At 42.1% G+C, this 26454-nt stretch overlaps 1 protein-coding gene across 1 annotated transcript in view; it reads right to left on the bottom strand.

The window, feature by feature from the left end:
* LOC140140996 (forkhead box protein O3-like) overlaps positions 1-26454 on the bottom strand; it is a 136433-nt gene that overhangs the window by 88631 nt on the left and 21348 nt on the right. Inside the window, 2 exon segments of the mRNA XM_072162771.1 lie at positions 1364-2261; positions 2263-2781. Of these exon segments, the coding sequence (XP_072018872.1) occupies positions 1371-2261; positions 2263-2781 (1410 nt within the window). The 3' untranslated portion in view covers positions 1364-1370.

Raw genomic sequence — 26454 nt, 5'->3', positions numbered from 1 at the left:
AAGAAGGTTTATGCATTCAAATACACTTTTCCTGCATAAAAAAAGGTGTGTTTGCTGTAACTCAATCATTTTTTTAAATTTTTTTACAAAGATTTTTCCTCCACCTGTTTGTTATTTTTCAAACATAAAAAAAATATTGACTTTTGAAACTGCTTGAAAATTCCAATCTCAAATTCTCTTATTTATTCTAGCAATAATGCACACCTAAATCAGGGGTGTGAGAGGCCTCAGACAAAAAAAGAGGGAAAATTACTTTAAAAAGCTGAAAACAGTGACAAATATGGGTTGAAAATAAAAGAAAATGCATAAAGTTTGGCAACAAAAAAGCTGAAATCAACTCTCACACTCCTGGAAATTGAAAATTCATAAACAATTCACAATTCTGCACCTCTTTTTCATCGTGACTTGCAATTGTAAAACAAGTCGTGACCTACTAGCTTTTTCAGACGTACATGCATCTATTTTAAAAACATTTAGCATTTACTTCACAAATCCTCCTTGGCATTTTGACTTTTTTCCACACAGAATTTGAAATTCATCTGGCACAATCGTTTCACTTAGGGTTGATAAGTATGTATCAACCGTTTGCTTTCAAATCTCAGAAGGCCTAGATTTATCTCTTATGATAATTAGCCCTTTACACACAAAAGTAGTGTCACTTGTCAGACTTATATTCACATTTTCATGAAAATTTTCTTAATTTTTAAAATTGATGAAATACTACCATTTTGAATCTTGAATTTTAAGCGATCAATTATTCAATATTTGAGTCCCAAATTGAGTTTTGGTTCCAGCTAAATTCTTGTGAACCAGGAGTCAATTTGTTCCAAAGCTGCTAATTTCACCCTTGGATTTCTGACACACCCGTTTTATATATGAAAAGATCGTAATTCGATTTGAGTTCATTGCGACAGAGGATTACCATACATATCGACTACTCTATGCCAAAAATGGGTAAGTGCAATAGCTGCCCTGTGAACATTTGCCGATTTACACACAGATACACATGGCAGCCATTGCATTTACCCACTTCTGGCACTGAGCAATCGATATATTAATTTGAATCAGTAGGTGTTTACAAAATCAGTAAAATTTGGCTGACTAGAAATACTAGTATATAAAAGACACTTGAAGTTGAAGTAAACCGAATTTGAATAAAAAATGTTCAGACAACGCAACATTCGATAGTGACTGTACATGTTTTAACACTATATTTGGTGTTGAATTCAACTGAATTCCATAGCAAAATTAAGTTAAAGCCAAACTGCATCTTTTTCTCAAGTAAACTGGGTTTATCATAAAAAAAATCATACACAATTGCTGTTCGTGCACCAAACAGACAAAATAGTCAAAATTTGCTTACCTTGTCTTTAATGTACCCAACTAGGAGGCACGCTGGGGTTGGAATTCACCGACGGCTGATCAAAATTAAAATCCAAATTACCGTCCCCCATATCCAACTCATTCTTAAGGATCGTGTCCATGTCTATACCTTTAAACATGTCCACATCGAGGTCCTCCAAATCGCTGGGAAATCTGTCCGGCATTCCCGGATAAGGGTGCTTCCCGTGGTTCGCTGACGACGTTTGCATTGACTGCTGCTGTTGCTGCTGGAAGTGTGAGTTTATCGGTGGTTGTTGGGATGAAATTTGGCTGCTACGTGTCGTCGATGTCATGGGGTTGTTCAGTAGGATGGATAAGGTTGTTCCGGGATAGGGAGGCACTCGGTTCCCCTGCGTAGGCGACATCGTTAGCGGGCTCTTGTTCCGACAATTTGGCAGGATCTGATCGTTGCGCGTGCGCATGATCAGCCCTTGATCGGGCTGCATCGGGGAATGCGCTAGCATTGGATCTTGTTGACTGAGGATGGAGTTGGCTTGTGTGAGCGAAACTTCCGGTGAATTCAGCAGCCCTGTATACGTGCCCTGGCCCTGTGTTTGTTGCTGCATGCTCATTCCATAGCCTTGTGACATATCAGTCACCGTCATACCTGGTGAACATCTCTGTTGACTGATGGGGCTCATACTTTGGTTATGTCCATATGGATTATAGGGGCTTTGTACACCACTATGTGCTGGTGATAAATCTGAGCTACAGTTACTGTAGTTACTCGGTGGGGGTGAGGAAAACATGTAGCCATTACTACTTGTTGTGTTCGGTTGATTCTGGAATAGACTATTTGGCGGTTGGTGCCTTAACGGCGTTGGCGCTCGCCATTGTTCTACTGGACTGTTCATGTCCGAGTTCACAGAGCGTCACCGATCCATTCAGTGAGGTGTTTAAAGTCATCGCTTGTGCTAATGACGTCAACTGATCAGTTTGTAAATGGTCCGGACTGTCGTATGCCTGAGACGGCGTCATATCTGCGTATGGAATCGGTGACATTGGGGGCACTTCATTATCATGCATGTCGTTTAGTTCGGCATGTGGATTGGCCAGAATCGGCGATAAGCGACCGCAGCTACTGGCATTGGAACTTGCTCGGGAGCGGAATTCAGAACTTAGTGCGAAAGCCAGTGGGGACTGGTCCACGTCTCCTGGTTCCAATTTCGGTGTGGGACTTGTGCTCCATTTGGCACGTTCGTCAAGCACCTTCTTCTTCGCCCTGCCCCTTTTCTTTTCCCATTTTGGATTAGTAGTGTCCATGCTCGATGCTCTTCTTCGTGATGATTTTCCTGGCTTGGCATCTGGATTAAGCATCCACCATGAACTTTTGCCGGTCCCTTCATTCTGTACTCGCATAAAACGACTGTGTAGGGATAGGTTGTGACGAATTGAGTTCTGAAATGACACACAAAACAAGAAGAACACAATAAAAATATATAATATCCTGAATGACACAACAAGACTACACAATGATGTATGCACACACGTGCTGGCTGCCATGATATTTTACATTTCTTGCCCTTTTTTACCCATTTTTTTACCATTTTCGTCGAACTTGGCCCGCTTGAAACCTACCTTCCCCTTTGCCCACCCCGTCTGAAAAAAAATCCACACTATGCCACTGTCATGTGTGGAACATAAAGGGCCTATTCTTCAACAGATTCACTGATTGTCCGACAAGCATACACACAAAGCACATATTCCCAAAATCTTTTACTGGAGGAGTATGGGCTTTAAATGGAAGAACCCAAATTTTCACCCGATATTAAGTTTGTGAGAATTTATTTTGATGAAATGGAGCCCCTGTAACGTTCATAGGACTTCACTGATATTTTGGTTTGTTCTCATATCGTATCAATTCTATCATCTAGATTTAAAACCATAAATTTATGTTATAATAAATCTAAATCTAATAAAACGTTTTATTGCATAGCCGTTTACCTGCCAATCATCGTGCAGCTAATAAAACATTTTATAAGCCATTATAATTATTGGGGATAAAGCCTAGTTATTTTCTATCAATTGTCATCATCTGGGATTTTAAAAGCTAGGACTGTCACTGCGCTCTAAATATGCTTCACAATAAGCATAATGATAGCAATTCTGATGGGTTTTTTAAAATTCCATATTCTGCTTATGTAAAATCAAATCCACACCCAATCAAATTACAATATTACCCATTAATTGCTCATTAGTATCATATCTAATATTTTTTTCAAGACAGTTGGGGGAGAGTTCTCATTAACTTATAACATTGTCTACCACCTGATCTTGTTGACAACAAGTGTGTATAACCTTGATGTCAAATGATATACATTGTATAATATGAAGATTAGGTTATATAAACTGCTATCTTCAGAAGATAGCAATTAGTGTCAATTGACTGCATTATGATAATTTTGAAGAAAATTAAAATTCATCAAATGCTGTAGTTCCACATTGACAGATGTTTTTTTTTTGTTTTCCAGATTCCCCCCTACTACGGTGATAAGACTTTATTTGACAAAAATTATATTATAATGAATATAAGGAATAAAACATTTTTGTTACAAACTTTGTTAATTACGTAGTTTAAAAATTATGCTTTCTATTTTACAAAATATACATACATGTTGGACATCAATTCTTTTTAAAAGATAGGTTTGTACCTTCCATTAATCTTCAGAAGATAAGTAACAAAGGTGTTGTTTAAAATATATTTACCCTTAGGCAATAGAAAATGAATGTGTGTGATTTTTAATTTACAGAAGATGGCTGTGATGATAAAAAATAATATATTCAATCAAAACTGATTCTCTCAAGTTTTTAAATTTTAAAATGAGCCAATTTGGTAATTTTGCCCAAAAAATTGGCCCAATGAGACAAAGATCTATAATTCTTATTTTCTTTACTTTCTCAAATTGTTCTGGGCCAATTTCTCTACTTGCTACACCAACTGAATGCCATGTACATGTACCCTCAGAGAGAACACTGCCCTGCACCCTATCATTAATGCTATCTACTGTAGATAGTAACTGACTGCTATCTACTGTAGATAGTAACTGACTGCTAGCTACTGTAGATAGTAACTGACTGCTATCTACTGTAGATAGTAACTGACTGCTAGCTACTGTAGATAGTAACTGACTGCTAGCTACTGTAGATAGTAACTGACTGCTATCTACTGTAGATAGTAACTGACTGCTATCTACTGTAGATAGTAACTGACTGCTATCTACTGTAGATAGTAACTGACTGCTAGCTACTGTAGATAGTAACTGACTGCTAGCTACTGTAGATAGTAACCGACTGCTATCTACTGTAGACAGTAACCGACTGCTATCTACTGTAGATAGAAAAATTAAACCTGGTAAACCAGCTCACATACATGATGTACTGAAACAGGACACTTTATCATCTTTTATGTATAATGGATTTGCAAACAACCAAGTAGAACAGAATAATGATATGTGTGTAGTTTCGGTTCGAGGACATCTAAGCCAGTACAAGCAACTGTAGCAGATTTGAACTGTCCTCATTATTGTCATCAATGATAATGTGTACACTTACTAACAAATTGAACTCTTTACAAATAGCTCAAAAATCTCACAGATACACAGCAAAATGGAAAGAACCGTAATAGCTTAGACTGCTCACACATCTAGATAGGAAACCTGTTACTCTCTTTTCATCCCTTAAGCATTTTTTTTCAACCAAAATTCCTCAACATCTCCCCATTTGCCAATTGGTATGCCGCTGAAGTCACACGGCAACACGGATAGCATTACGGGTCAGTTTCAGAAATTAGCAATTACTTAAAGGAAACTAGAACGCCCAGCGCCTACTTGAGAGAAATGCACTGGCGGTAGTGTCTCGGTCAAGAGCCCCTCTCAGAGTGATGTAAAACTAACGCCTTAATGTGAGGCCACAATCTACAATATAGTGCAACTACCATAAGCTGTTCTCTCGTATCCTTAGCCTCATAGTTGGAACTTGTCTATATGTTACATCATTCATTATACAAATACAAAGACTTAGCTTGTTTAAAACTGAACTTGGGTAAATTTTCAACTGAAAAATGTCAGCATTTCGATAAATTTGTACATGGTCATGAACAAACCCTAAATTCCCCTTTGACCAGTGCATGCACCCATATTATGTATGAAAATCTTTTAGATTGATGATGTACATAATTCTTCAGGACAGGGACAGATAGCTCATGCTTTTTTCCAAGGTCATATCCCTACTCACTGCAGCTATTGCATGTAGTAACACTTTCTTACATTTTCAACACAGAATTCTATGCATCGCCCGGTGCAATGTATCGCCTAGTGATACACCTTGCCGACCGCTTCGATCACGTCAATGTAGAATTCATGACTGCATAGAAATGACTGGTGGTGGGTGGCATGGCAAGCAGATCTTGACTTACAGATAAGGGACAAAATGTGCTAATCTACAGAGTGCACAGTTCTCCAACCTCTAGAGCAGACTATAGTCTGTATATCTACCTTGAGTCACCGACACTAGCTCTGATGTTCAGCGTGTGCTGCGTTGGCTTAGCGTGGTTTCTTGCGTAGCTTTGTGTGTATATACGGCACATTGATCGCGCACATAAAAGTATAGTCCCAAACAAAAATGTTTGGTAGACTCATAACCGGTGCGATCTTACCTTTCCGATGTTGATTAAGATACTTCTTGCATCGATCCCGAGATGCGGAAAAACCAATAGTCATTTTGTCCCACATAAATGAATAAATAACAAAACCCCGATCCCCGGTGGACTCACCCAAAAGGTGACGTCACACCATATGATCGATCCCTTATCCGACTTGGGATCCCCTACCGGACCAAACTTGTAGGGGTGGCGGGGTCGGGATAATCAACATCGGAAAGGTAAGATCGCACGGTTATGAGTCTACCAAACATTTTTGTTTGGGACTAGACTCAGTACGCGGTCGATCTTACCGTTCGATGTTGATTAAGATACTTCTTGCATCAACATCTGAAAGATCGATCTAGCAAGTAACCGACGGATGGAGGTACAAGATTGGTCAGCATCTGATCAGGGATCGGGAGCGGGTAACGATGGTTTCGCGAGGTCAGAAAATATTTTCCCCAGCGGTCGGGAAACAAAAAGACCACGCGATCACAGACATAAACCTCCTTACTTAATAAGTTTGGTGGTTAAGAATAGCGACACTGGTTCTTACCATGCTGAGTATTCTGTATAGTCTGAAAACCTGGTACCCGTACACCACCGTATTATGATCGCCGAACAATGTCCCGGTAAACCTCCCGCCCGTCTCTGATTACTAACGTAAGCGGAAGTATCGTAGAGAAGGGCGAAGGTGGCTTCCGGGACACCGCCTACTAGATCTCCTCAAGGGACAACCGAACCCGGTATACCCAAGATGATGAGATAGCTCAGTGTCGAGTGGGTCGTGGGACGCGAAACCTTCGCGATCCCGGACCCCACCAACATCTGGACCAGCCATTGCGACAGCGGCTGGACCGAAAACTCTGTAAGGGTGATGAATGCGGTCGTGAGTCCCTCGCAAGGCTTGTGTTCGGAAGAAATAGTGCTGCAGCGCCTTATCGGACACCCCAGCCTATCTTTGGCTTCAGCCGAACCTTGCCCAACCCTGGGGATTGGAGAGGGACGAATGTCGGTATGCACTGCGCCCGTTCGTAGTCACGAGAACAGAGCGCCGAAACAGTGTCGCTCCAGTGTTTGTGAACACAGAAGCTAACCTCGAGACCGTGTGCAACTCAGCACCGCCGTCCGAAAAGCCAACGCGCCAAACCGGAAAGCCATCTTGAGAGTTACGTATTTAGCGGCGCTTTTGGCGGAAGGTCAAAAGGGTGACCCTTAAAGTAATCTAAGACTGTGTTGGGATCCCTAGGAGGATCACTTTCCGTTGTGGTAGACCCTCGTTGAACATACCGGCGAGGCGTAGACTAATAAGGTAACCATCGGCTATGATAGTCGACCCGTCTCGAAACCTCGGTGAATGGAGAGGACAGCTGACTTATAGCTGGCCCCAGTGGCCCGCTGAAGTCTTGCTTGGAACTTTTCTGTCAGAAACTCCGGAACTAGCAGCACAGAGGCTCTAGCGGAGAGCTATTTGTCTCATTGCACCAAGCGTAGTATGGAGCCAGACTCTGGCTATACGTAGACGGAGGGTAGACTTCCGTCTAGCCCCGGCGATGAGAGAAACAGCTTCTGATGAAAAGTATCCCTCCGCTGCGTGTTCCCTGGTAAGGGCTATGCAGCTAACTGCAGGTGCTCTAGTGATAGACTGGGTACCTCCGCTCCGGGCATCCGGAGTAGATCTGGTACCTCGGGGAGTGCCAGCGGCCTTGCCGCTAGCAGAATGACAATGCAGTCTTCCCACCCGATCTTGGCCACCACCCTCATGAGTAGTGAGATCGGAGGGACTGCATAAGCTGTCATCCCTCCCCAGTCTATGGACAGAGCGTCCACGGTGAATGCTTGGGGGTCCGCGACCCTTGAGCAGTACACCGGCAGTGGATGATTGCGATGAGATGTGAACAGATCTTTCGAGGGGTGGTACATCCCCTTGAAGATCGTCTGAGCGACCTGCGGAGCAAGGGACCATTCTGCTGGTCCCGACACCCTTCCTCGTGACAGATTGTGCGCGAGGATGCTGGTGACGCCAGCGATGTGTATCGCTCTCATCGTAATCTGCCTGAACTTGCACCACCCTATCAGGTGTCGTGCATGCAGGCTCAATCGTGGTGGCCCGGAGTCCCCTTGTCTGTTGGGGTAGGCTACCACGGTTGTGTTATCCGTCAGGACAACGGTATGTGATTCCACGATCACCTCGTCGTGAGCGAGGGAGGTTGAGGTGAAACTCGGGCTCTATGGCCCCCATAGGCCCGACGGAGTCGCCGTGGATGTGGACCCCCCAGCCCCGTTTTGACGCTATGGTCGTCACTACGTGACATACCGGGGGTGCAGGAACCTGACACCCTGGGTCAAATTGGGCTGATGGGTCCACCACCAGAGTTCCTCTCGCGCGATCTCCGACAACGGAACCGCGAGGGATATTGAGTGACGACTGGGCCTGCAAGCAGGCTAGAAGGTGTAGTTGGGTAAGCCCTAACGTAGAAGCGGCAGTACAGTACGAGGTCTACCATACTGGCCATTAGGCCTACCACCTTCATCCATGCCACAGCGGGTTTTGCCGAGACTCGGCCAAGAGTCAGGCACACCGCACCATGTTAAATCACCGCTCGGGTGAGAGCACCGCCGAACCCCTCCGTGAGGGTGATCTGGGCCCCTACAAATAGTGGTGTCTGCGTCGGGACCACGCTGGACTTTTTGAGCTGATCAAAAATCCAGGGTCCCGCACCCTCACGGACTATCAACCCCATGAGACCCGTAGTCTTCAGTGGAGTGCGTCCGTATATGAGCCAAGCGTCCAGGTAGCAACTGATGTTGACACCCCTGTGCTTCAGATGCGCTGCCACCGCTCTGACCAAGAGTGTTAAACACCCTGGGAGAGATGGACAGGCGGATGGCGGTATCAAAACTGGTAATTTTGATCCTGTACCTAGAAGCGCAGATGCCTCCGATCTTGAGAGGCGATTGGCATATGCAGATAGGCGTCCGAGAGATCTAGCGATGCTGTTCCCATGCCCCTGATGGGGCAGGCTAGCACCGGCGAGAGTCCCCATTCTGAACCTCTTGGGCCTGAAGAAGCGTGTTCAACGGCCTGCGGTTCCGGATGGGGCTCCGTCGCCGGTCTTCCTTGGAGCCAATGGCTCCAAGATCACCCGTAGAACGGGGGTAGACCGGGACAATCGCCCGCCGGAGAAGCTGTGTGATCCCTGTCAGTAGTGCCCGGACGCTGGGGGCCGTCTGGCGGCACTACTGTGGACCTCTGAAATGTGCAGGCGAATGTGGGGAGACTGGGTTGCCAGTCTGTAACCCCCACTCACCACTGACCATACCCAGGCGCTCAAAGAGATGGTTTCCCACCTCTGGGTGAAAGCCATAGCGGTAGATCCACTGGGAGATCCCCTGTGGAAAACCGCTGAGCCCCCAGGAATGCTCTGCCTAGCTTCCCTTGGAAGAGCGCTTGCTCTTCTTCGGGCTTGCCAGCTGTTCCTGTGCTACCCTTGCGCCTCCCAGAAATGGGTGCTGCAGAGGTAGTGGGCTCGGGTACTGTTGGTGGTGCACGGCCTGCTGAAGTCGGAGCTCCTACCCATGGTAAGGGCAGTTTCCGACCTCTTCAGAGTGCTCCCGTTGGTAGCTTCTTTGCACGGTCCTCCACCGTAGCGCAGAAGCATCCAAAGAGAAAAAGGACCCTGCCTTTCCATCGCGTTGAGCGATTGGAGTGGCAGGCCCCCCCGGCGCTGAGTGGACACCCTATGGGCTAGGCCCATGGAGCTCTCGTTGAGGCTAGCTGTTAGCACCGCTAATAGGCTCACCTCGCGGAAGAGCTCAGATGTTGTCCGCGCGTGATACGCTTGGCGACATCTGGGGCCCTCTCGGATCCCCTCAGGTAGGTCTCGTGGTCCTCCGCGTTACACGCAGAGGAAGCGTGCAAGCACGCGCGGCGTCATAGCTCTACTGAGCTCGACAGCCCCACGATATCTACCCGTGAGGTTTGCGGGAATGAGAGTGCAGGCGTCCCCTGTGAGGAAGCAGCAGCTGAGCATCCTACTGAAAGGATCCCCTGGTCCTCCTCCATGGACTCCCCCTTAGGGGGTGTCCGGAGGAAGATCAGTGCTGTTGCTCCCTTCGCGGGGCAGCGGGGGAAGGAGACTGTAGTGATGTCACTACCGGACTCAGCTTCCGACTCCTTTCCCTCGCCCACAGTATCCGTATCATGCTCTGATGATGACGGTAACTGAGGACGGGCATCTGAAAGCGGGTAAGAAGGCATAACCACTGTGTGGCTCGCCGACTACCTGCCAGCAGAAGAGGGAGTACTCCCGCAAGACCCTGAGGTATCCGCCATGGCACCACTGGGTCCGCATGCTCTCGCAGCCGTCGTCCCTAGCGCTAGCAGCATGCGGGGCCTACCCCTGATCAAGATCTGGGTTAGCCCCATGCCGGCTGGCCTGGTCAACAGCTGATGATGGTACTGCGTGGCCATCGCTAGGCGACACTTGCCGCGGTGCTGGGCGTGGAAGAAACACCCCTGCGGCGGGTACCACGGGCATACCCGCCGGCAGCTGACCCTGAAAGGATCCGCCACCAGGGTAACCCCATGGTACTGCAGTACCAGCACCGCCCCCCTTGTTGCCACAGAGACTGTGGCGACTAAGGCGGGGGCTGCGGTACCGGTGCGGTATCAGCGTGGGTACCCGTGAGGGTTCCCAACTGTGGACCGCTGTACCCTCGCCACACTGCGTTCCCTGTTTGGGGATCAAGCTGTGTGCTGGCGTGGTACCGGCGGCGGTACTAAGCGTAGGTGCCCGTGAGGGCTCCGGCTGTGTACCACTGTACCCATGCCTCACTGCGTTCCCGCAAGAGATCAAGCCGTGTGTATGGGTACCCCGCTATACCGGCTGTCCCTTGGCTAGAGGGAGCTTGCCTAGTACCACGGGTAGCTGGCGTGCATACCCCGATCAATCACCTCGCCACCTGAATAGGCAGCGTCAATCAATGGAGCTATGCCCTGTTGATTTGACAGTGATCGATCAAGAGAGGGTAATTGACCCATTGACGGTAATGGATCACCCACGCTCCGCTGGCTCTCGAGGACATAAGTGGGTTGTTGATCAGCTAGGCTGTTCAAGCTACTTACTGTACCCTCTAGAGCTTCGCCCAAGGTCGCTGTGTGTGGCGGACCACTCACGGCAGCTATGGGCGGGTGCATAGCGGCTACCACTGAAGTCAAGCCGTAGCTCGTCTTTGTAGCTGCCACCGAATGCACCTGGGTCGCTGTCCGTGAGAGACTCATGAGCCCAACCCCTGAATAATCGCCAGCCAGTCCCTGTGGACAGCCAGCAGCTATTCTAGGGCGCAGGGGAGCACTCGGCGGGCCCGCGATGGGACGCTGCTGTGTGACAACGCCAGTTGGTTCTGCTAAGACTACACCCACAGCGTTAGCCGCGGTATCGTCTCTGCTGAACCCATGCATGCTAGGGTTCAACCCAGGCAAGCCGGGGTACCCTTGCATGCTGCCCGTCGCTGGCTACTACTGTGGCTGTTTGAGCCCGTGAGACATGCCTGCAACAGACGGGTGTCCTCCTGCTAAAACCCGTGAGGATTTTCGCGAGAGGGCTGGTATCCTCCTGCTACAAAACCCGCTAGGGTTTCCGCTGGTGGTTACCGCTCTGCTGCCTGCTACTTTGCTCCGGACGTATAGTCAGTGCTTTCGCTGGCTGCTGAGCCTTTGGGCCGCTTAGCAGTCCCGAAGGAACCGCCTGCTTGTCCGGGGACCGGAGCCCCTTAAGCAGACCTGCCATGACCCATAGGGGCTGTCACAGCAGAATCTACCGTATCGACTGGTCTCCTCCCGCTGCAAAACCCGCTAGGGTTTCGCTGGTGGTTACCGCTCTGCTGCCTGCTACTTTGCTCCGACGTATAGTCAGTGCTTTCGCTGGCTGCTGAGCCTTTGGACGCGCTTAGCAGTCCCGAAGGAACCGCCTGCTTGTCCGGGGACGGAGCCCCCTTAACAGACCTGCCATGACACATAGGGGCTGTCACAGCAGAATCCACCGTGTCGACCTTACCAGTGCCCTTGGTAGATTTCTTCTTCGTCTTATGGCGATGGACGGAGCCTATCCCAATCGTCAAGCTGGAACTCGGAGAGTCCTAAGCAAAAGAAAGACATCTAGAAGATCGTGAGCACTCCCTGTGGGTGAAACAGAGCGGGTCTGGTTCCCGCTCCGTCACCAGGGAAGGGCAAGCCCGACAGGGCGAGGCGAAGCGAGGAGAAAGGGAGGGGCTACCCCCCAACACGCGACTCAAGCCCAGTAAGCAAACCTGAGCACGGAGGCTGGTCGCTAACGTTAGTGGTAAAGTAAGGACTGGCTAACTTTATTACTAAAATGTCAGACAGGTCCCTACCAATCCCCACCGTATGAATATCTGATTAACTCGTCTTTATTGGACGGTAATGAAGACATAACGATAGAGTAATCACCCTAACATAGCAACAATAACCTACCGTACATGAAATACAATGTGTATGTACAAACATCTATTGTAACTTACAGGCTGCAATGGTTGTTTTACGTGGGAAACAACATGACTGGCGTCAACGACCGGCCATTTTGAATTGCTCGTGTGTCCCGTATACAATCGGAGGCACGATATGTAGCTAAGTTTTGGATCGTTTTTTGTCACTTTTTCGCCAGAAAATGCCGTCAAAACTATCCTCAGCGAACAATACCGGTTTGGTTTTACCTAAGGTGTGAAACTACAACCGTATATCTCGCCTTTGGTCGAGAAATTGATACACAGTGCTATGAACAATCGATAGGCACGTCTGTGTCAGTCGGAGACCAAGGAGGATAAGGGACGATCATATGGTGTGACGTCACCTTTTGGGTGAGTCCACCGGGGATCGGGGTTTTTGTTATTTATTCATTTATGTGGGACAAAATGACTATTGGTTTTTTCCGCATCTCGGGATCGATGCAAGAAGTATCTTAATCAACATCGGAAACGGTAAGATCGACCGGTGTACTGAGTCTGTACAAACGCTTAGCTAATGCAGAATACGCTGAACTTCAAAGCTAGTGCCGGTGACTCAAGGTAGATATAGACTATATATCCAAATGAAAAAAAAATCTTCACCCAAACTGTTTCTACTGAGAATGTTACCGCATATTCACTGCATTTAACCACGTCAAAAGGTGGTTGACGGCGAGGTTCAGTTGCATCATGTTGCATTCACCCGACCTGTTTCTACTGGGGACGTTACCGCGTATTCCTAGCATTACCCCGAATTAACTCGAATTCACACGCAACCGTTTGCTCAGTAGAAACATGTTGTAAGGAATCATCCACACACAATTTGTTGTTACCATGTTTACTTGAAATTCACAATTTACTGGTCAAAGCCAGTGACCAGAGGATGATTTAAGCACTTCCCACCACGCCACTGTGTTGACTTGCGGTTAGCACAGCTGTGTGAGTGAACATACACCACTGCTCGCACACTGCATTGACGGGCATGGTTAAATTTGAATTTGGACTGATATATTTACAATAAAAACGCATTCAAAATGCTCGTCGATTTCACATTTTATGTTACCTACAGAAGGTGTGAATTATCCTTTATGCATACATCACTTTTGTTATGAAATCGACCAAGTAATAATGACACACGCACAATTCTTAAACAACATCTTTTGCACAGAATTCAATGGGACTTGAAAAGTAAAGTGGCAGTTGAAACTCTAGTGATAACACGTTTGCAGTGCATGATGGGGCTTCCTTAAATCCTCCTCTGGCCAGTGACACAACACATCTACTAATAATAGAGGGAATAGTCTATGAATACATTGACCCGTTCTATGATGTTTTCAAACCAATTTTAACAATAATCTGACAAATTTCATGGAAATTGTCCTTCAATCAACTATTCTACAACCACACACATATGTTACTCAAGGTCCCTCATTACTCAAACCGTTAATTACATTTATTGTTTTAATTGTTATACCGAGATGGGTGGGTGCCCCAATCAATCTGACCAATTCAAATACATCTGAATAGAATAATTAGGTATATTTAACTTCTACAATGCAGGGGACCTGTCATTTACTTTCCAATGGCTAAAAACTACATACCGTAGAGTCCTGATCACACATGGTCAATCTTGTGTAACAGAAATCTTACGATATATCGTATTTGGTGTATGCATTTTAAATATCGTAACACTGAACTCTTGACCCAAGTCAATGCCCCCCCCCCCATCATCACCACCACCACCAGGCTACCACATAAACATTCACATTTACGAAACAAGAAAGCTCCTTTTCAGCAAATTTTGGTAATTGTAAGGAAATTGTATAAGTTGCTTGTAACATGAGAAATTGTGCCAGGGATGTGATTCAATGCTTTTACAAGTGAAATATCCAGAAAATAATAAACAAATCCAGAAAAACAGTTTGAAATTTGGCAAAATACCCTGAAACAGGCTGAAAATCAATAAAATTGCGTAAATTTTGGCCACAAAAAATCCAGGAAATCTGTAAAAATCCAGACAAATCACAACCCTGTTGTGAACATTGTGGTATCTTTTAGATCAATTTGCGATATCTTTTATGGACCCAATATCTGATTTTTCATTGATTTACCACTACACTTTTACATCAAGTCAGCAAAATCTTAAGATATACCACGTCTGTGCAGATTGCAGATATATATACGATATCTCAGATGCTAAGTGCGTCCCCCACATTTTTCAATGTAATCATCCAGTCACTGCTAGCTCTCAATACGTACGTCAATGTCCCCATTAATTACTTGTGTCACATGCTCTTCCTTTTCTTGTATACTATTACTATTCACTGAATACTATTAGTGGGAAATTTTTTTTGTAGTTTTTATTTTTGCACTTTTTTCAGAAACACACAGTTAACCCCATGAGAACTACCTGCAGTGCCTATTGGTCAAAAAGAAGTTTTTATTATCAATTGGACCAATCAGCAACATTGTTAAAATAATTTCACCATGCAAAAAAATTCGGGGGAAATTATTTGCAAAGCTCCATTCTGATTGGTGATTAAAATGAAGATATCATGTAATGGACCAATCAGAGGCAGGTAGTGCTCAAGGGGTTAAAAAGCCTGTGCAAATATTTTTAGACTTGAAGACAGTGTACTGTATCGTGGGAAATTTTAGCAGGGGTTTGATTTTCGCGCTTTTCGCAGCCACGAATTTCAACCCTGCGAAAATATATATATAACGATATGCGCAGTTTATATGTTGTTTCACACATGCACGACATCAATAATATTTTGATTGGTGAAAATGGTGAATAAAACCGGGATGTTTACAGATACCGTAATAAAGCACTTCAGGCCAAGTCCTTCACATGGCATTTAAGTTCCCTGTTGGGCATCGTGCAAAATGTTGAAATTCAAGAAAAATTGAGGTTGTCACTGTGGATCAAAAATTTACACAAAATGGCTTCAAAAGAGACAAATCGGCTTAAAAATGCTTCCGATTCACTACATCTGTAACAAGTTCTTCCTATTGTCAAGAGGAACCCCATTTCTACATGTAGGACAGGATGGTTTTCAATCTACTCCCATCACCTGGGTTACAAGGCAGACTGTGACACAGACTCCTACGTTGGTAAAATATCGCTATCCATGTCTCCGATAGTCTGCTGACACAGGTCTGTTGCGTAATCTGAGTCAAATTTGTGGATTTTGCACAAATGGCAAGTGGTACTCGATATCGGTGCAATCAATCGCTAGCTCCTATACTGAACTAGTAGTACCACGCTCAACTTAATTAGCACCCTCCCCATAATAAGTGCCCCCTATACATTTTTTTTCCAAGGAACAACTGCCTTAATAGAAGTGGTCCATTTCAATTCACCTAAATTCAGTCAAATGTCATTAAAATTACCATCAAAATCTGGCTTATGATTATAACTTCAGATACACTGTTATTATAATGTAAAAGTGCGTAATTTTAGTTTCATTTTATTGTTTTAATTAAGCACCGGTTTATATGAAATTGTAACTTTGATTTCCGGTTAGGTCAAACGAAAAGAGGTTAGAATTGAGCTATTTTTTATTGGACAAAACAAGATATATTTTTAATCAAAAAAATTTGGGAGTAGCTTTCAACATATAACTCATGGACATGTTGACACATGGAAGATCATATTATTGATATTAGCTTAAAATGTAAAAACCTTTATTCCTGAGTTTAATCCTTCTTAAATTTTTAGTATAAATAACTCTCCACATACACCTAATAGCTTTCATCTAACAACCCTCATTGCCACAATATTCAAATTGAATCTTAACAAAGAGTTTTCTCACATGATTTTTGACCTTCTAAAGGCAATTTTTCCATAATTATAGATTGCAAGACAAGACAGCCACCACACACTACACACAACAATGTAGAGCAACTTAATTTCACCATCACTTCAAATTTCACACACTATCACTAGGATCCACAACATGCTCATCCACCAGGGGCACAGTTCTTTAACCCCGATACATTTGTACATTATTGAATGACCTTTGAAAATTTGGGTACAAAAACTCATACTCTGCAACCTGAGGTCAAATTGTGCACTATGATTATTTAATTGAGGTTATTGGACTATGCCATTGGGATGAGGCCATTGTGGTTCATAGTGTATCATCTCTCCACATGTGTATCGTAAAAGCCAACGGCTGCAGTTGTTTCGTAAATTCTTAAACCCACACACACATAAGTCCTCAATATCAATCTTCAATAAAAGTTGCATTTTTCGTACCTGTGAAAATTAACTGCGAATAATAAATGATTTTATATCTGGCGACTAGCTAAATGACATCACATAGAATCTATTATAGCATAACCCAGTAAACCTGCATCTATGTAGATCATTATATATCATCACTCATGCGTTCTTTCATTAAAACATATGTTGTATACCACCATGCTCTACCTTTTTAAACTGCAATAATGGCGAGTAAGAGGTTGTCTTCTTTTTTAATTAAATACAAAAATAATCACTCTGCATGTAAAATGTTTGCAAATTTCAAATTCTTACACAGTTACAGTATTCATTTATTTTAGTAAACCTGATTTTTTTTTCACAGAAACTTGGCAATGCAATGTAAGTCTTCATATTGCTTTGCCATTACTAGGGCTCAACCGATAACCGTATCAGACATCGTATCGGCCCGATATTTGCGATATCGGTAAAACCAAAAAGACAATGCATCTATAATATGTAGTTAATCGGACTTTTGAACTTTTGGGGGGAAATGCGCGTATTTTTGGGAATATTACGGACAAATTGCACAAATTGTGTATTTTTCCCGGTGCTTAGCTATATTGTGCAAATTAAAATTTTGTCAACATTCAGTGCTCCTGGAGCATAGCACTAGGGTTAGTGCCCCATGATTTAGCATTAGGGTTGTCCTCCATGAGTGCTATGCATTGACGATATCTCAATTTTGCGCCATATTGTGGTTATTTAATTTCATTTAATAATTGGTCAGATAATTGGTCCAAGTGACCTTACCCGTATCCTCGTTCTGACATCAGGTATCCATGTCACACAGCTTGTATTAGATCTAAGTGGATAGTAATTAAATAGTGATACACCATACAGCTAGAGTAGCGCTACATCCACACACTAGCCCAAGGTTGCTAGAAGCCAACCAATTCCACCCAATTGGGCTATATTCCAATATAGTTTTCTATGCCATAAATATAAAACAGCGGTTCCAACAGCATCTTCCATAAGGGATCGCAGGAGTTTAAGTGCAGGGTGCCATTCTATTGGTCATGTAACACCATTGTGAGCCATTTTAGTATTCAAATTGAAAATTTTCGCGCACTTTGCATGCATTTGTCCCAGCAAGAAATTCTGGCAGCAAGTCAGCGGGCAACTTGGAAATATTTTTTCTTTGTTTTTAGCTTTTTGCAAATGTCAAAAAAAATGCATTTGGAGCCAAAATATGTGATTTGTGCCGCAACTACACAATTGCGTGCATTTTATAGCAGCCCTACTTGAATACATGGTGCTATGCCCTGAAATGGTGCTCTCTACACTTTTGGTCTAGAATAGTGGCAACTCTGATGCACACTCATATAGTGTTAGTTACATGTCGGTTACAAGTTTGAAGTTTAAGGTTAGTGAAGTTCTTTGGGGGTGAATAATGTCCGCATCTCCTGTGTCACAAGATATCTGATCACACAGCTTGTGCTGGAACCAAATGGATAGTAATTAAATAGCCCTACTCCATACTGAGCTATATGAACAAAACCTAGTCAGAGTCACTGACATACCGTGGGAAAATGCGCCTCGGATGTTTATGTGTCGTGATACTCTCTTCTCATCTCTGACTCTCCCTTATCTTATGGTGTATAAATATTTCTGAAAAATTATGAACTTTACTATTTCCTGATGCAAAAATATAACAACTTTAATAAAAATAAAATAATTTCAATTTCGAAAAAAAGTAATAAGTTGGAAAATCGGAGGGTAAATGCAGAAACCCAACACAAACCCAGGACAATTTCCCGTAATGATCGTACAACAGATGGTGCAAAGTTATTAGTGTCATTTATTACTGCCAATTTATCAATTTGTTTCATGAAAATCACATAATTATTTGCTAAAAAGACCATTGAAAATGTATCTTCCATTCACTGTTTTAATGAGCATTTGTTACGGGATCATCAAGTACACAAGCTTGTACTGAGTGTGATAACGCATGGCTTGTTAATTGTGTGTTAAGAAATGTCCGAGATTTGAACAATTACGCACTTTGAGGTCAATTGTGAGATATCAATGACTCCATTTGCCTTGGCATTTTAATAAAAAAATATGATTGGATGCATTGAGTATTTTCATGAAATTGTGAAAGGATCAACCTACCGACCCTCCAAATGTTTGTCTTGGAAGGGCAACCAAACAATTAATTTTTTTGGCCTGATGCTGGTGGTGGTCTTATCTCGAAAAATTTATTTGCGACTAATCTCTTCATTTTTTACATTTAAAAACTTTTTCATGATGATCAATTTTGAAACAAAAATCTAGATCTAAATCAAGTCATTGTGAACAGTCATGTTTTTCTCCTTCTGAAATCAGACTTATGGTCTTGCGCCGTGAGTTGGGACCCCTTTCGGTAACACATGGAAATTTTGAAAATTACAATGGCTTTCATCTTGCAGCTAAGTAACATCTTACTTGATGAGCCTTGTTTTCCTGAGCATTTTGACACCTTTTTAATGAAAATCAACCAAGAAATGAGCTGGTGCTGGCCAAAATACCATTTTCAGTTAGGGGGGTCTCAAAAATTTTGTTTTTTTAATAAAATTATGTTAATTTCTTATTTTAAAGCTTTTTATTTCATTTTGGTGTCTATTTTTATGTATTTGGGGTCTGTTAATCCAGAAATTATGTTTTCATGACACATGGACCATCCCATTTCTTTAAAATTAACTTTTAAAAGTGTGAAAATGGCTCCCTAGCCACCGGCTCCCTAGCCACCACCGCAATCACCAATTCATTAATTAATTAATCCTAATTAAAACTGAAACAATATGAACCAATTTTATTTATTGCTATGAAAAGAGTATAGATTACTCTTTAAAATGACACCATCATAAACATCACTTAAGGTGGAAAAGTGTTACTCCACCGCCATATTAGGTATCCCAACTCATGGCGCACGACCTTATACAGGAAATGCCAACTAGGCCTACAATGCACAGTACACAACTTAAAATATAGGCCTATACACCCACTTTTAACCATAAATGCTCAGAAAATAGACATGACTCTTGCACAGGTGACTGACAAGCATGTGATAATCTAGCTCACATTCATCACCGCCTTTCTGACCTTGTTTTCGATAGTAGATTCTAGATTTAGGCCCTACAAGATATATAAAATAGCAAAAATAAAGTTCCTAAATCTTGAGGTTAATGTACTTTTTTTTTAGGTCAATGAACTTAGCAAAATAGTAGCCAGGTAAGAGGCCGGTCGCAGATCCGTTGGAACACGCTTTTCAATATGGAATAAATGCTAACCTCATCGTGACATCATCCAAGCAGCAAAGTTCATTTCCAATTGAAAAAGTGTTATCCGACGGATCTGCAGTCGACCATTCTGTAAAATACAAGTACCTTTGGGTACTTTTGGGGGAAGGTAGAGATGTTAGAAAATATTAACATTACGAAATGAAAAACCACTTTTGATTCTGTGAATCAGATATATTATATGGTGTCATTGGTGATACCATCTTGATTCTTATATTGAATATAAATTGAATTCAAGCATATAAGCATTAGCAAAAATAGCTTGCGATACTTGACTTTTTTACATCTTGGCTTTTTAGCTGCACAATTATCATTATAATACAAAGGACACTTAAAGGTCAAGGCTAGTGCTATTATGAAAGTAGCTAAACATTTCAATTTCAATCGCAGATAATGCATCTTTCTATATTAATGGCTTGGTGCATTAACTGAATAGGTGATGAAAAAAACCCTGTTTTATGGACAGACAGACACTTTTCAAGAAGGATCAGGCTTCTTTTTTTTTTTACTAGAGGCTAATATGACCCTAAAATATCACCAAGGTGACGAAAAAAAAAAGGGTGGAAAATTACGGATGGACGGACTTTTCAAGGCGAGTCCGTCTGTCATGATCTTTTTTTAATGACCCTAAAATATCACCAAAAGCTTGAAAATTTGGCCAAAAAAATTACATTTTTTGGCAAATATACTTTTAAAATTGTTCAGTCAAAATCAATCAATTTTGGCCCCAAAACGGCTGATTTTACATGATGTCTTATTGTCTTAAGGTGAAATTTTCATTCTTATATTCAGAAATGTTTGCGCTTTTCACATCTTAGGCTCTCAAGGGGTATTCAGCATTTTGATCAAAGATCGATTTGAGTCACAACATTGCACCTCAATCTGAAGAAAGTGACATCTGGTGAAAAATGGTGCTGCGTGTAGGCTACATCTGAGGTTTTACAAAATTAGGCATTTTGCTATCAAATCTGTTCTAAAAATTACAGCAATACACTAAATATTGGGAACCCTGTGTCATTGGCATAGCTACACATTTACAAGCATGTCAAAAAGCAAAACCTCTCCTATCATCCTCAGGGACAAACCCTCTTCTCCAATGCTTTGACAAAAGCTTCAATTTAAGTCTGGACACACCGCAGTTTAATAGTCGAGATATTTTCCCATGACCCGCCATCCATTTGCATTTGTAAAGTTTTCACATAATTCAAATTCATTTGATTTTTCATACTGTGGTTTAAAGTTTGGCTGGCTGGTCTACTTGCTGTTCAAGCTGACTTGGATCTTCTCCATTATGCCTTGAGCATATTGACTCCGATGCATGCAACCTATTGAGATGACAATAGTGGTACTCAGACAGTCATAGAATTCTTGCGGATCGTCGTGCTCGATTATTGCGATTCCTAAGTTAATCCACTCTGAATGTGTGCCCACACGACTTAATTGAAGTCTGGAATCCTCGAGTTTTGCGATGCCTAATGTCGTCATCTTCAAATGGAATTGCACCTGGAAGCTTACTGCAACCTATCTAGTATTGCACCAAATTGAACCATATCATATAGGCCTATAATTAAACCAAGGTCATAGGTTAAGCTCAGCACTCGAGAATCGCAAAATATATCCTTCACACGGCAGTAGCACACGGCTTCGCTCAAGCATCACTTGGGGAAATCGTGAAATACCCTAAATTTCTTGGGGATAATTTTAGGAGTAAACTTGGGTATCGGTATTGATGAAATCCTCAAGACCATTCACACGGTAGATTTTCCCAAGTTTTTGCTTGAGAACCATGCCGCTTAAGCAAAAAAGCCCTCGGTGTGAATGTACCTAATATCGTCATTGATAGAGTAGCTTGGTTACCAATCCACAGTACCCAAAAATAATCCAGGTAGGGTTGCCGACCCTATCTTCATGATGCTTGATGATCTTGGAACGATTTTGAAATTGGTCTCGCTCCTACCAAACCAAAGACCTTCCACTGCTGATTCATGTCAATACATCATGTATGGAAACACTACCAACTGCCAACAAAATGACACATTGCAGGGAAAGGCCCTTTCTCCAGACCAACTCAGCTTATGGGGGGTGTAACAGCTGGGGTCAGGGTTTGACTCCCTGCAAATGCTGGATGTGAGCTTGGTTGTGGATCTTTACAAGGACAAGTCTTCCCTCCCCCTTCTTATTGACATCCACAGTATTATTGTCAAATTGGAATAAATGAAGAAATTTACATCATAGACATACATATGAATGATATGTGGGGCCTACATTGTAAATAAGGGACCCTAACTTGTAATTATCCCAATGTAGTTTTCACTTTTCAGTCCCACTTCGATCCGGAAATTGTGTTACAGGCAGCGCCTTTGTTAACCGATGCCCTTTTCTCTTCTTTTTTGAATGCAATAGGCCTCCCAGACAGACAGGGTTGTGAAGAACAGTAGACCTATTACACACCTGTGTTCAAAGAGTCATGAATGTTATGTAAGGGAAAGTACACAGGATATTTACATAGCAGTAACACTAACCCAGTGGCCTGAGACAGCCTAATAGTGTCGCCAAAAGAAGCTTCGCTCATACAGTCCAACCTCTTTTATCCGGCCATGGTGGGACCAAGCATTGTCCGGATAAGTGAAAAATCCGGATAAGTGAATTACATGTAATTCTGCATTGACTGACCAAGTACTGAAATTGGGACAACAAAAGATAGTTTCAACATGGGGTAATAACACTAATAGATGGCATTTGAGTACTTAAATGCAACATAGATATGTCATTCTAGGCATTCAGAGCATGGAATTAAGGTGTCAAATTATAAAAAACATAAAAGAGGTCCAGATAACAGAGGTTGGACTGTAGTTGGGACATAGCAGGCCACGAACAGACCTAGTTCTACTTCAAGTCAGCCAAATTCAGTTACCAATGTACCATACATATGTAGACCATGGTCTATGATTCCACAGACATTGAAAGTAAAATTCTTGAACTCTTTGCATTCAAAATCTCACTATATAAATCTAGGTTCATTCCTTTCCCATTTTGGAGCACAAATTCTTTAATGTAGTTGACCTTATGACCCCAATATTATCTGTTCTCAAACTGTCAAGATCACTGTCACTGCTTTAATGCTGACATCATGTCACAAAGCTTCAACTTACATCAACTTTTTTTAGGCTGTCAGTACAAAGTGGGGAAATGTTTCAAGCGGTGTTAATTTTTGTGCTTTTCATGTTTAATTTCGGAGTGATCGTCGAATAAGGTGCAACTCTACTAGTCTTATTACAAGACTGCCCTACCCCTAAACCCTAACCTCCGTAAATGAGGACTGGACTCAAGTCTAGCAAGTTGCACCCTATTCGATAATTGTACCTTAATTTCAGTGAACAACCCCACCTTTTATAATATTTAGTCACTGTGATTTAGTACATTTTTATGCTTCAATTTTTGCAAAAAATTTTATATCATTTAGATTTAGTCAGTACATGGAAAATACATTGTAAGTGACAAAACATAATGGAAATTAACCTACATGACTGCCTGCACAACTTTTGTTATCTTTTAGCTTATAGTCACAGTGATGTCACAGAATTAAAGTTGCCATGGCAACCATTATCAGCATTTCTGTGATAATATGTGATTACAACATAAAATCAGCTTTTAGGATTGACATCGGACATCTACCATTTTGGCTTGATTTCAAAAAAATTGCTTCCTATCTGACTATGCTACAATGTATTCAGAATTTTTTATTTCTTTAAACTATTTAGCTTTAATGGTCTTTGAGCATATTACCATGAAAACTGGTTTTACAAAAAAGAAAAATTATAATGCAAGTACATGACATAATATGCATGAACTGCCTTTTGAGGAGAGTGAGAGCGATCACTCTCTACTGCTCTCCTTAATCTGATATAAGAGAGTGATTTTTAGCTCTCCTTAGTTGGCCATTCTCTCCTTACATAAGTTACACTCTATTGTAAATGCTCTAAAACAGCTCTCCTTGAAGGCTTCAGAAGAGCTATTTAATGCTCTCTTGCAAATTCCAAAATCTGATAGTCCCTGAATATGGTACAATACACAGTATTTGTTCCATTTACACCCAGGGTCGCAAACTTTTTTTGTCAAAAAATTTGCTACTTGCAATAAGAAATGAAACGCTTTTAGACTGTTTATTCCATTCTTAGTGATACCACTATTTATTTCGTTTGACAAATTGGAATTTGCAATGCTTCGTTGCTGTTGTTGTTATTATAGTTGCTGTACAATGCTGTTTCATGTTGTTCAACAGCAATCGTTGCTGTCAAAAGTAGCCACAACACCCCACCAGCAACAGCATCAAAAACAACCACCAACCTTTTACTTGCAATGCAATGTAAGTAGCGTAGCATTGTAGCATGTACAATGTGTACAATACACATGGATATATGTGGTAACAACAACAGTACAAAGTACACAATTGTCAAAATTATCTAAAACCTGTACCTTATGAACAATATGAACCTTGCAATGATCTCTATTGGAATGTCACATTTAATTAGTTCAATTCTATGGTCTTATACCATCTTCTGTCACATAATAACACAACCAATGGATTGGACTTTGATCTACTTTGACAAGTGTTATCATATCAGATCTTAATTAAGCACTGTAATCAAACCCAAACACCACAAATCATTAGACAGATAGCTGCCATCATGATACCATCCTCATTTTGAAACTTCTTGTCAGAACATTAATTTAATTAAGCTTCAAATCATATTTTCCCATAAAAAGCACTTATTCATTGTGTAAAATGTGCACATGTGTAGGCCTACATGGCAAAAATACACAAACAATATCCACTTAGGACAGATCCTATGCTACCTTCAACTTGTCTCAACGTAAAACGCAAAGTTCGCAAAACACACACAGAACCATGAAGTCATAACATTCTCTACCAGAGTTTAAGTCCCTAGGATGTGCAACAGCATGTATTGTTTAAGGGAGACTATGAACTACTCCTTTGGGGATGAGGCTATGGATGACAGTTGACAATCAGCATGGTTTATCATCTTGATAGCCTTGTCACAATTGTAAACACATAGGACATTAGGGAAGATAAATGCTTCTTCCCCTTCAAAATCAAGGGTATCTTAGGTATTCAATTGTCCCTTTTCATCATGTTTATTGTGTGATGTTTTGTGTTGCAATATTATTTTGTACAGTACATGTCGGCATAATCACATTAACAGCAAATATATTTATAACAACTTTGTATGGGGGATGCTCCTTGAAAATATTTTGATACCCTTCTGCCCTTTTAGTTGTTTTGATCATTATTTGCACTTTTCGTTTTTGATGTTTAATCATTGCTCGAAAAATATAATGTTGAGACCTCAGGTCATAACCTAGTGAAAATAAACAAGTGGATATTCATGAAAATAATTGTAGCTACAGTTAGATTTAGGGTTAAGGTTAGATTTGACGTAGTGAACCTTATTTCATATTTCACAGTGAACCTTATTTTGCAACATAGCGAACCTTCCATAGCAGGCTGACACACAGATAATCTAGGCCCTATGTATGTATAACCAGGGAAATGATCTAAAGCTATAATTCTACATCAAACTATAATGCAACACAAATGTACAGGGTGAGTAACCTACACCATTGATAGTGTGCAGTGAAGAATATCCAAAATTGGAATCGGATTAAAATCTTCAGCATTATTCACTTCCTTTTTTATGCACGAGTTATTTACTTACATGATGATTCTACAACAGGCCTAGTATGATTCTACAGTCTTGCCATGTCATTGACAATTTGTACAGTACATAATGTGTGTAGGGGTGTGTGTGCACTTTGGTTGAGATGATCATTTTGTGGGGACAAACACTGAAGCGCTTGTCTGACCCGCCATCATAAGCTAGTTCGTAAATAACGCTCTTCTGTCCCTTTGAGTAACTAAACGTTGGTGTAGAGTGTGTACGAACCAAAGTAACATTGTCCACACTTGCTTGACATTATAAACAAGATAAAGACACAACACAAGCATTGTCCACAGTTAGTAAGTGTAGGTCAGTCCACACTAAGGGTGTGAGTGAGTCCCGGGAATTCGAGTCCCGCCCGATAATCTATTACCCGGCAGGAAATTCCCTGCCCGGTACCAAATTAAAAAAAAAAAAAAAAAATCGGTTTTGTAGTGTCTCTGGACCTAGACCTAAATGCTAGGATCATGGTCGACCTAAAAAAAAAATGAATTTTGCACATTGTTTTGTAATTTTAATATGAAAATTGATACATAGTTTTCATGTCATACTCTATTAATGATATCAAAATGCATTCAAATTCAAAACCGGTACCCGCTTACCCGCCCGAAAAATGCGCGG

Source organism: Amphiura filiformis, chromosome 19 (assembly GCF_039555335.1).
Source record: "Amphiura filiformis chromosome 19, Afil_fr2py, whole genome shotgun sequence".
Classification (NCBI taxonomy): Eukaryota; Metazoa; Echinodermata; class Ophiuroidea; order Amphilepidida; family Amphiuridae; genus Amphiura; species Amphiura filiformis.
Note: the sequence above shows the minus strand (reverse complement) of the source record. Positions and strands in the feature narration are given on the sequence as shown.